Consider the following 12155-nt stretch of genomic DNA (forward strand, 5'->3'; position numbering starts at 1 on the left):
AACATGGATCGTAAAGAGAAGAGGAACTTGCTTGGAGACTTAACTCAAGGTTTTTTATCATAAAAATAATCAACTTTCTTGTGATGCTAGAGAATGATGGTATGAATTTCTAGACTTTAAAACTCGTATTGGTATGCCTTTAATTTTACCTTGATAATATTTGAGACAATCACGTGGAGGAGTTTGGTGAAATCAAAACTTCAAAGTTATCTAATTTATGTTGAAGATAGCATGACTAGAGAAGATATTGACAAACAGTTTCAGTTTTATAATTTTAAATTAGAGAAGTCAGTGGCTAATGATGATCTTTTCATTCATAGATGAAGATTTTGCAAATAAAACATGATGATTTCTCTAAAGATATTATAGAAGATTATCATGATGTTCCTTTAGGTACAATGGTTAAAGTATTGAATGTGGTTAAAGTATTGAATGTTAATAGTCTGAATGTTATAAATGACTATGAAATCAAGTTTGAAGTAAAAGAACCTGGAAAGAAACTATAAGTGGATTTCACATGAATACAAAATATAATATCAGGTATGGATTTTTCTTTCGCATGTACATATGATAAATTAAATTTTGAAGTTCATAGGTCAAGAACATACAATTTTGTGAATAGACTAGCTACAATGTTATATTTGAAGTCTTTGGAGTGGTCATGTTTAATTTTTTACAGATAAATCGAGTATGAGTTTTTTAAAAGTGGAGAGGACTGACATGGTGAAATTTCTTTTATATTCTTACTATAATAATGTTTATTACACTATTTTATTAATGATTGAGATTTTAGATGTTGAGAAGTTTAAAAAGAATCCAAGATACTATTTGATAAATCAAGCATGATTTTTAATTAACTGTTAGATTGAGCTGAAATTTTGACTGAAAATTTTGGCTCTATAATCAGAGATTGAAAAGACGTGCTTGGAGATTATATTTATTTTCTTTACTGTATTTGGATTCTTTTTTTTATTTAAATTAAAATTTTAATTTAATTAATATTTTACTATTTAAAAATCTTGATGTAAAATAAATTTTATTAATGAAGTAAGTTTTTATTAGGAATCATTTCTCATAAAGAATTTAGAATTAATAGAAATAGAAATATAATTTATTTTAAAAAATTATTATTAAGAATTTTAATAAAAAACAAAATTTTCTTTAAAAGTTTATTTTTTTTAGTACGGCATGTTTGAAGTGTGATTACGGTTGTTTTTTACTCGAAAATATATTAAAATAATATTTTTTTTATTTTTAAAAATTATTTTTGACATCAACACTTTAAAATAATCTAAAATATTAATTTAAAATAAAAAAATAATTTTTTTAAATTTTTTTTAAAAGATACAAAAATAAATAAGACGAGGTTTATTTTTGAACCTCAAGGTTTGAAAACCCCATTTTTTATCCGCACTATACCTGGCATCAAAGTTTGAACTGGTTATGTTCGTGACCTGAGCTATGTAGTTCAGCAGGGCGTCAATCAACCTTGACGCTTGGTGTTTGAGCCGTTATTTGAAGCTGTGTTGTCGGTTTTTTTTGGTTCGAACTAAGAAAAATACCAAATCTTGTAGTTCTGTAGTTTGTGACTTTTTGTATTTCTCTCTCTGCCCTTCGAGAAAATAGGTATTCATTTCAAGATGAAAGTTTTATTTCAGATTATAGAATTTCAGTTTTTTTCCTCCGAAATGGCAACATACAACTTCTCTCTTCTTTTTTTTCTAATTTTATTTATTTTTGTATATGGAAAGTTTTTTTTTAATATTTTTTTTGTTTTTTTTAATTATTTTGATGAAGTAATATTACAAAAAATAATTTAAAAATTATAAAAATATTATTTCAGTATGTTTCTAAAAAAAAATAATTACATATTGAAAGGTTAAAAACAAATTTACACCGCCGTCCCGTTCCATCGATATTTGCCTTTTTGGTCAGCTTGGCTTCGTTTGATTGGTTGTGATACAGTTAAAAAAAGAATGATATGAATGTGAAAAATATTAAAAAATTATGTATCGTCGTCCACACATATATCCACGCTCCCAAACACTCTGTAATCTGTACAACCAAATCCGGCCATTCCGAGGCAAATTTCAAATCCACCCTTTACTCATATATTATTATTATTATTATTATTAGTATCCATAAAAAAGAAAGGGAAGCTACGAACACTACCACTGCACTAAATTATCAAATGAGAACAACTATGTACTAGCCAATTTGGTGATCAAAAACAGAAAAAGAAAAGGAAGATGTTACACGAGCTGTTACTCTCACTCTTAGGCTACACTGGAGATCTCATTATCGATGAGAGAGAACACCAGAACTCTCTCGGCATTCCCGTCTCCGACGAACACCGCTCTTTCAAGCTCGCTCCTGATATCTCCTTCATCCAACCCAGCGACAGGTACCCACCTCCCACACTCTTCGTTTTGTACTCCTCTTTCTTTTACCTATTTTACTAATTCTGATTTTTTTTAAAAAAATAAAATAAAATTGCAGGGATCTTATTGAGAGGATAATCAGTCTAGGGTTTTATTATAGAGAGCTTGATCGATTTGCGACAAAGTCTCGGAATCTGAGTTGGATTAGGTCTGCAAATCCTAATAATGAATTGTCGAACAAGAATGTACAGGACAAACAGAGTGTTTATCGCAGAGCTATTGCTAATGGCATTGTTGAGATTCTTTCAGTTTACAGATCTGCTGTTCTCCACATTGAACAGAAGTTACTGTCAGAGAGCATTCCTATTTTGGCTACTATCACACAAGGTCTTAACAAGGTTGGGTTCGGAACTTAAAAATGGTTTGATTTTCTTTTTATTGTTGGGGAATTTGCTGGTTTTTTTTTCTTAATTTCCGAATTATTTTTTGCAGTTTTTTGTTCTCTTGCCGCCACTTTATGAGCTTGTTCTTGAGATTGAGCGCGATGATATTCGCGGAGGACAACTTCTAAACCTTTTGCACAAAAGATGTCACTGTGGGGTTCCTGAATTGCAATCATGCATTCAAAGGTTTATTTTAGTGCTGTTTATTATTTTGGTTATCGCGAATTTAGCGTTGATTGTAATTTTATAGCATAAGAAATGAAACATGGTTGTTTATTTATCTACAAATGTGGAATTCCAAGGTAATGACCTTCTTTACTGTTTATTCCTGTGTCTAAAAGTATAGGCTTCTTTGGCATGGGCATCAGGTCATGTATAATCAACTTGCTTCCTGGGTGGTTTATGGGATTCTTCAGGATCAGCATGGTGAATTTTTCATCAGAAGGTAATGTGCAAAGTCATTTTTCTGACAATGATATGCTATGACATCATTCTGCTCTAATGACCAAAATTGGATGAGTTAAGATTAATTTACGCGGTGAAAGTTAAATAAACTTTGTTCTTTTTAGTTTACAACCTTCTTACAAAAACCACCAAAATTGGTTAAATAATTACATCAATTTTCAGGCAGGAAGATAGGGATGTGGAGCATGGCTCATCTAATCAAGACATGTCAGAAAAATTGGCTCGCTTGTCAACTGATGATGCATCTTTAACAGATTGGCACTTGGGATTTCATATTTTTTTGGTATCTCTAAACTCTCTCCTCCTATATTTATGTTCATCTCTCGCTTAACAATCAACACTAAAATCATGCTTTTGTTTTGCATATTAATGAAAGTGGTTGGGTAAGAGTTGGATGATGATAGGAATACTGACAATGATCAGTTAATGGCTTGTCTTTGACTTTCTCTTTCTTGTCTTTCATTCTTCTTTTATTTTTCATTCCCCCCTGCCCTCCTTTTGATTTTTATTCAATATGCAATTGCTTGAATGATAATCATTTTAATCCAAGTTAAAGCTTTTTTGTGGAAACAGTGTTTTCTTCTCATTCCTGCACGTGAAACTTTGATGGATTGATTTTCTTTCTTCAATGCCTGAAGAACTTTTGCGTTTCCTGTTCATACATCTGCTTTATATTTAACTTAGCATCTTTGCTCATTGCTTAAACAATGCTTCGATAAGAAGGATATTGGGCTTTCTTCAAGCCACAACAAACAGATCTGTTCTAATATACCTCTTTGGGATTCATTTTTTCTGATATATTTACTCTTTCAATGAATTTCCGCAGGATATGCTGCCTGAGTATGTCCATATGCGTGTTGCTGAATCAATTCTTTTTGCTGGAAAAGCCATCAGGGTTCTCCGGAATCCAAGCCCAGCATTTCAGTTTAAGGATCCTGTATATAATCAGCAGATACCAAAAGGTGCTCAAAAAAATCAAGTATCAACAGGACGCTTCCCCTTTCAGAAAGAGTCTTTTGAAGATACAAACTTGATTGGAGAAGAATTACTTCCACAGTCCGAGGCTGACAAGATTGAAAATATGCTTCGAGACCTAAAGGTTCACTTCCTCAATTTGGATCATCATAGATAACATCTTGTGCTGCCCTTTTCTTGATAGATAGCTACACTGGGAGACATTAATAGCTCCATATTGTATTTAATCCATTTCACAATAAATGCACCTATATTTAGTTGTAATTGTTTTGTATATTTGGATAGAATGGACCTTTCCCTTTTCATTGAACTATAATCCACAGCAGAGTGTATACTGAATTTTGGTTCCATTATATGTAGGAATCATCTGAATTTCACAAAAGATCATTTGAATGTGCTGTCGACTCTATTCGTGCTATCGCAGCTAGTCATCTTTGGCAGGTGCTGTATGCAACCCTCTTGTATTTATTTACTTTTATTTATCATAGCAACCCTGATTCACCTGTGTTTTCTTTACTTTTGAAGCTTGTGGTTGTGCGTGCTGACTTGAATGGCCACCTGAAGGCACTTAAAGACTATTTTCTTTTGGCGAAAGGAGATTTTTTCCAGGTGACGGACGGATAATATTTTATCTCTGCAAAATTGACATTTATCATGCCTCAAGTTTCTTTCCGGGGCCTTGCCCTTCCTAGAGTCACTGATATATTTAGCCTGCATCACTTTGTGAATCTATACAAACTTTGGAATGGATTACAGTGCAATTTGGATGAATGTGTAGCCTTTTTAGGAAGGATGCTCTTATTGAAATTATGTAGCTCTGTTTTGAGATAATTCATATTCCTATGCAATCTTTGGTTTGTGGTTTATACTTTGTAGGAACTTCTAAAATTCTATAACAAGATTGGTTCAGCATTGTTGCCTAATCACAAATAAACTACAACCGATCAAAATCATTCTTGCAGAAATTTCCTGAACTTTGGTCTAGGGTTTCACTGAACATATTTTTATTCAAAATTTTAATTTTCTATTGGTTGTTGGAAAGGTTTTTCTCACAAGTTAACTTTGCTTTAAAGTCCAGGAGTTTGAGATTGCGCTGACATTGGTGCGTATTTTGCAATTATAAAGTGAACAGAAATTTCAATTCTAACAAAGCAGGATTAATTATGCCAGTGTTTTCTTGAGGAAAGTCGGCAAATGATGCGTTTGCCTCCTCGACAATCAACTGCTGAAGCTGATCTCATGGTCCCATTCCAGCTGGTAAGCTTGGCACAACATATTTCCCTAGCAAACATAATTATACTCCTTGTTTTAACTTAAATGTTGATAATATCAGAATGCTCCACGTCAAATTCACTAATTGTCTACTATAAAAAAATTAAAAAAATCGTTTGCACTATTTGCTTTGTAGGCTGCTATAAAGACGATTGGTGAGGAGGAGAAGTACTTTTCCAGAGTATCCTTGCGGTTAGAACCTATATTTTTAATGAAAAATTTTATCTGACAATATTTCTATCAATCTTCATTTGATTTTAAATTTTATTAATTTTGGTTTTCCATACAAGGATGCCTTCATTTGGATCTGCGGTTAAATCCTCCCAAGTAGATTTACCCAAGACTGGGAGTACAAGTGCTTCATTATCAAATGCTTCTTCAGAGATTTCTCTGGATGGATGGGATGGTATTGCTCTGGAATACTCTGTTGATTGGCCCCTACAGTTGTTCTTTACTCAGGAAGTGTTGTCTCAGTAAGATGCTGCTGATACTTATGGATGCCACTCTGTCTTTCTCCTTCTCTTCTTCTTAATATGCATTCTTTTGCTATCTGATAAAGTTGAAAGATAGTTCCTTAATTGCTTATCAAATAATATTTAAAAAATACTACCACAAAATGTAGTTCATAGTTGCTGAATAATTCCTCTCTATCTCATGCACATGTTAACCTCAAGAATGTTCCAGGTACCTAAGGGTCTTTCAGTATTTGCTACGGCTGAAACGTACGCAAATGGAATTGGAGAAATCATGGGCTTCTGTGATGCATCAAGATCACACAGATTTTGCCAAGCGTCGCAATGACCGTTTGAACTGCTCAGTATCTCAGCAACGACGCCAACGTTTTAGGCCAATGTGGCATGTTAGAGAGCACATGGCATTCTTGATCAGAAATCTTCAGTTCTATATCCAGGTATTGATGCCATCTGTAGGTCAACTTTTTTTGAAGATAGTCTCTAAAAGACAATGCAACATAGGAATTGCCAAATTTTTTAATTATAAAGCAGCACGGGACTGGTGACTGATATGCATATCAGATCTTATCCAAGAACCTTGTTTTGGATAAGATGTTGAAAGTGTTGGACAAAATAAAGTCTTTACATTGGACAAGCCATATGCTGGTCACACGTAACTTGATAAATTAAATAATATTTTGTGATATCTTGAGAAAAGTTTAACCATCATCATGAAGGATGGTGGGAATAATACTAGGACAATGTAGGGAAATTGATTGTGACGTCTTTTTTTAAATTGTACCCCAATGATTGACTAGATAAAAAATTTATTGTTATGCTATATTTCTTTTTCTAATAACAGTCAGAAATGTTAGGAGATAAAACTTTATTTTCTTTATTTTTCAAGTCTGTTCACTTTTATTTACCCTTTTCTTTTCCCCCTTCCATGAGTTTATTCTATATTTTCCCTTTACTGGTTGATTTCAAGATCATTTTCTTTTTAATTTTTTGCATTTGTATTTTAGGTGGATGTAATAGAATCCCAATGGAATGTTTTGCAAGCTCATATTCGAGATTCTCATGACTTTACTGAACTTGTGGGCTTCCATCAAGAGTAAGTGAAGTGAATGGTTTCAGTAACCTCCTGCCTGTTTAATTCATTGAATTGCACACCTTTGTTCTACATAATTGCTGTTTTCTGAGTTTATACTCTGCTCATACATTGATAGTTGCAACATGATGCTTACACAACATGACATTAACTTGCAGGTATTTATCAGCTTTAATTTCACAATCGTTTTTGGACATTGGTTCCGTGTCAAGGATATTAGACAGCATAATGAAACTTTGCCTGCAATTCTGCTGGAGCATTGAAAACCAAGAAAACAATCCAAATACATCTGAACTGGAGCATTTAACGGAGGTATTTCTGCTAATGTTTTGTTATTTTGAGTTGGCAGTTCATGCTTTGCTGAAACATTAAGCTCTGAAAGTATCAAACCTCAATTTTGTGTGCCTTGTCTTATGCAAAAATTGCAAATTCACATTGTTGTTTGGTGCTTTTGCACTTCAATGATGGCTATTTTGCATTGTTTTCCATTGACATGCTTATCTCTTAAGCACTTGACCAAACACCATCTACTCTGGATTTCATTGGAAAGAGGAGTGTTTGTTATATAGATATGACATACGCCTATAACAAACATTTGATCTTGCCTTTGTGTTCCATTGGAGATTTGGAGTTGTGGGAAGTTGTCATGTTGGTGATCACATAATCATATATTTATTTTGGACATTCATTCCTGAAAGTCAGCAGTATATGTGTCAAATCTAGTTATGCTCTTCTAATAGACCAACTGTGTTTTTTTTAATAATAACCATTGATTATTTTAGCAATTTTGTTGCCACCAAATCTAAATGGTTCCTCGACTTTTAATGTTCTTTTCCCCAGGAATTTAACAAGAAATCAAATTCGTTATACACTATATTGCGCAGTAGTAGGCTAGCAGGGAGCCAGCGAGCTCCATTTCTCAGGCGTTTTCTTTTGCGTCTAAACTTTAATCTGTTCTTTGAGGTAATTCTTCCCTAAACACGTCATCTTATTTTAGTCCTTCAGTTTTATGACCTGTTTGATCACTTTTATTTTCTGACAGACAACTGCACAAGGTGTACTGAATATTGTTAGACCATCTCCAACACTCCCTGTTTTTAATCAACAATAGCAAAAGTTATTTACGAAGTCAAATCAGCTCCATGCAAGTACTGTTGTCATTTGTGTTGAGGAAGTATAATCTCACCCGAGGTTGGCAATAGACTCTGAAGCATACTTCCATTTGATCAGGCAGTCCTTTTGGTGGCTGTGATGAGGGTGCCTGTCTCCATAGCTTGAAGATTTTTCTATTAACAACCGTATTAGGTGGTTCTCTGCAAACTGGCTTGTTCAGGTTGCGGGTTGATTTTTTGCTTACTCCATGTTAACTAAAAAGTAACCATCCCCTGGAAGTGAGACAAATTTCAGTAGCCAGCATTGTCCGTTTCACACAGCTTGTTGACCCTGGCGTAGCATTCCTTGTCATTTGGTGCTTGTGGTAGGCAGCTCCATTTAGTGCTTATACCAACTCATCAATTGGTATTTAAGCTTGTACTTTATAGAGATGTGTATCCATAAGCTCCATTGCCAAAGTGAAGTTTCGTTTGTAAATGTGTGGTTTGCATCTGTGAAGTGAATTGTGGGGTTTGTAAGGCATTGACATGAAATATATAACGATTGAATGGAGGTTTTGATGCTTGCGGATATGCTTCACAGATTTGATGTCTTTCTGGCCAGGGAATTACAGTTAGAAAACTGTCTTCAGTTATTCAAATAAAAAGAAAAGTTGATTTTCATATTTGTATATAACATGGATGGAGTAAATAGCAGTCTCCATGTTGTAACTCATCTTCAACCAATATTGGAGCCGTAAGGTTATCCTAACAGTAATATTTCCTGCGCCAGGGTCCAGGAAGCCGCTGGGAAGCACAGTTAATTTTTCTTTATTTATGTAGTGGACCGACTCTTTAGGAGTGCGCAAGCAGGAGATACTCGTAGCAGAAGAAGTGGGCTCTTTCGATGGAGAAAAGATAGCAAGGTAAATTTTATCCATGTGGCTTTTAGCTCATAAAGTTCAAAAATTCCTATTGTCAATCAAAAAAATTTGAAATTTGTTTTAATGCCAACCTTCCAATCTAAGTTGATTAACAATAACCAATAAATCTTTGGATAAGATTGTTTGTCTTATAATTTACAAAATGTTCCAGTTTGATCCTTGAAGTTTGAAATCTCCCTATATCAACCTCAAGGTTTAAACATTGATATCTGAATGTTTAATAAAATCATCATGAAGCATTTCGTGTATTAGAATCAAATGTATTTGCTTTAAATAATGCTATTATGCTCGCTTTATGTTTTATATTTATAATTTTTAAATAATCATGAATGCATGCCTAATTTAATTATGATCATTATATGAATTTTGTTTTGCGCTATAATCCATGCATACCATACAGGGAGATTGAGGACTTCATCAAAACTCCCACTTCATTTCCAGATTACCTCTCATTGCTTCCATGCTGAAACCAAAAGGGAACCTGCGCATATATTCCCAATCCACACATACCATGCATGGAAATAGAGTGTCGTCACTACATTTAGCTCGTAGTTCTTCCATTGCTAAAACCAGACGTTTTCATCAAAGAACCTACCGAGAAGTGGGATATCAGGAATTGTAATTTGAAAAATTACAATAAATTGCAACATATGAGGATAATTCTGAATATTTTTGAACTGTAGGAACCAAAGTGAAAAATCTTGCAAACGATAGGGAGACACTATACTTTATATAAAAAAAAAAGATAAAAGGGGAGATGAAGAAACCGGAACAAGCAACAATTTTTGCTATTTAAAATGAAAGGCATGGTCATACTAATTTGTTTCGATAAAGAAAGTAGAGTTCAAAATAAACTTGGAGAATTGATCCAATGGCATTATTCTTTGTTTACATTAGAGCTCCTCGAACACTTCTTCACCCCCTTCCTCCTCAACCCTCTGTAATTCTCTCCTCCAAGTTTCCATCCGGCAAGAGAGAGAGAAGAAAAGATAACGAGAAGCAAATACATCAAATAGCTTGTGACATTGGTAAATCATCTTCACAGGAGCTTGATGCTTCTGGCATTTATAACCTAGTCATCTATTTCTCATGATAAGGAACAAAAACTGGAAAATCACGATACGAATGAATGTTCATATAGATGTGTTCAAGAAACACACTGCAGGGGAGAAAAGACAGAAGAGCAGAAGCACATCTTTGTTGTTGAACAACTTTATGCGACAATAACCTTTAGCATCAGAATGAAGAACTGTATAAGAAATATTTGTAATTTGACAGTTGCTAATCCTCGAAACATCAAGAGTTACAGTTACACATGCTTCAACATATATAGTTGTAGGTATGATTCCAATTACTGTCACTTTTTGAGAATTTTATATCAACAAATAGAGAATTAGGAGAGAAGGTATTTAATGATTAGGCCCCTCCCTTATCAAGCAAAACCACGAAATCCAACAGTAAGTGCTTTATATTCAGAATCATAAATAAGTTGCCACACATGATCATCTGAAAATTGCAATTGGTCTGCAACAAATAATATATATTCTTGTACTCTCCTGGTGCTACTTCCTTGCCTGAACTCCCAGCAACTTCATCATAGCCAATTATGTCCCTCCCGGAAGCCATTGCTCCTGAAGAGTTTGTTCATCCATTTCTCTGTGCTGGGCTGTGCGAGCGACCAGACAACAGGATAGGGCCTTGTTCATTGAGATAAAAGGTGAAGAAAAGAAAAGGCAGTTTTGAAGTCAGAATCTGACCTCGATCCCAATTTCAGTTTCTGCAAATCATGCAGGTAGTTTGCCCAGGAACAAACATAACAGGCAGTCCCTGTAAAACCCTGTGATAACAGTGATTCTCTCATTAATTTAACAAAGTTACATGTTAGAACAACTTCCTCACAAAGTAAAAGTGAAATATTATCAACCATCTAGGTGGTGGTCCAGTTATAAAAAGCTTGGGACCAAGAGGTTTGCTCCCTCTGTGGTCTCAGGTTCGAGCCCTGTGGTTGCTTATATGATGGCCACTGGAGGCTTACATGGTCGTTAACTTCAGGGTCCGTGGGATTAGTCGAGGTGCACGCAAGCTGACCCGGACACCCACGTTAAACTAAAAAAAGTGAAATATTATCAATGCAACATTAGAAGCCTCGACCCTTAAAAAAATATAGAAGCCTCAATCACCTGGATAGCACTTATACTAAGGAATTGGTCTTCCAAGATCATGACGCTACTCCCAACAATCTTTAGAAGGTTTGTACATGCATGATATATAACAGAGAATCAAACTATATTGAAGAATTTAGTGATTTTTATGTTTAGCTAGTGATACGCTTTAACACTAGTATACCCGTCAAGAAAAATTCCACAAAACTTTTTAGTATTGTCCAGAGGATGAGTCTACACGGATATATTTAAGGAGATTCAATTAGGAGATACTCAAGGTGGAAGAATTACTTGAGCCAATAGCCTTAAAAACTTTGATAAGAGGAGTAAAGGAACATGTACTCTAGAGAAAACTTTATGTCTTACCAGATAGAAACTTGTTCAAAAAGAAACAATTGATGAAAAATTATAAGGTAAAGGCTCAACCTTATTGGGTGCACGTAATCACTTAAATTTTTTTATAAATGATTGGCATGATACCCTCAATCTCTTAGAATTTTTCTGAGTACAGGTTTTTAATACTTTGTGTTTGAAAGAATTTTTCACTTTAAATTCATATTGTTTCCGGCTTACACCCTCTTTTTATATGAGAAAAACTCATCGATCTACCTGAACTGGAAAATTAATTAAAGTATTTGCATATTATTATATCACAAAGATTGAGAGTTATTGATGAATCAAAATTTTATTAGTATATATTTATATATCTTTGCCAAAAAAGTCAAATCAAGAAAAACATATGGGTATATTTTTCTTGAATTCTTGAGTGTGTTTGGTTGGCACGCGCCAGCACAAATACATCCTAATGCAGACGCACTGGGTCTGGCTAGCGCTAGAACCAGCCACGGTTGGGCTTGGC

At 34.2% G+C, this 12155-nt stretch overlaps 1 protein-coding gene across 1 annotated transcript; it reads left to right on the forward strand.

Annotated features, from left to right (window-relative positions):
* Nucleotides 1-2118: 2118 nt before the first annotated feature.
* Nucleotides 2119-8782, forward strand: LOC7491297 (gamma-tubulin complex component 4 homolog). The gene is made up of 16 exons (XM_002320303.4): nucleotides 2119-2404; nucleotides 2500-2779; nucleotides 2874-3010; nucleotides 3171-3269; nucleotides 3452-3572; nucleotides 4116-4388; nucleotides 4625-4705; nucleotides 4790-4873; nucleotides 5435-5521; nucleotides 5673-5728; nucleotides 5827-6009; nucleotides 6221-6446; nucleotides 7014-7102; nucleotides 7258-7411; nucleotides 7940-8062; nucleotides 8142-8782. The coding sequence occupies exons 1-16, from the start codon at nucleotides 2250-2252 to the stop codon at nucleotides 8208-8210; spliced, it is 2217 nt and encodes a 738-aa protein (XP_002320339.2). The 5' UTR covers nucleotides 2119-2249; the 3' UTR covers nucleotides 8211-8782.
* The last annotated feature ends 3373 nt before the right edge of the window (nucleotides 8783-12155 follow it).

The sequence above is a fragment of the Populus trichocarpa genome, chromosome 14 (genome assembly GCF_000002775.5).
Source record: "Populus trichocarpa isolate Nisqually-1 chromosome 14, P.trichocarpa_v4.1, whole genome shotgun sequence".
In the NCBI taxonomy this organism is placed as follows: domain Eukaryota; kingdom Viridiplantae; phylum Streptophyta; class Magnoliopsida; order Malpighiales; family Salicaceae; genus Populus; species Populus trichocarpa.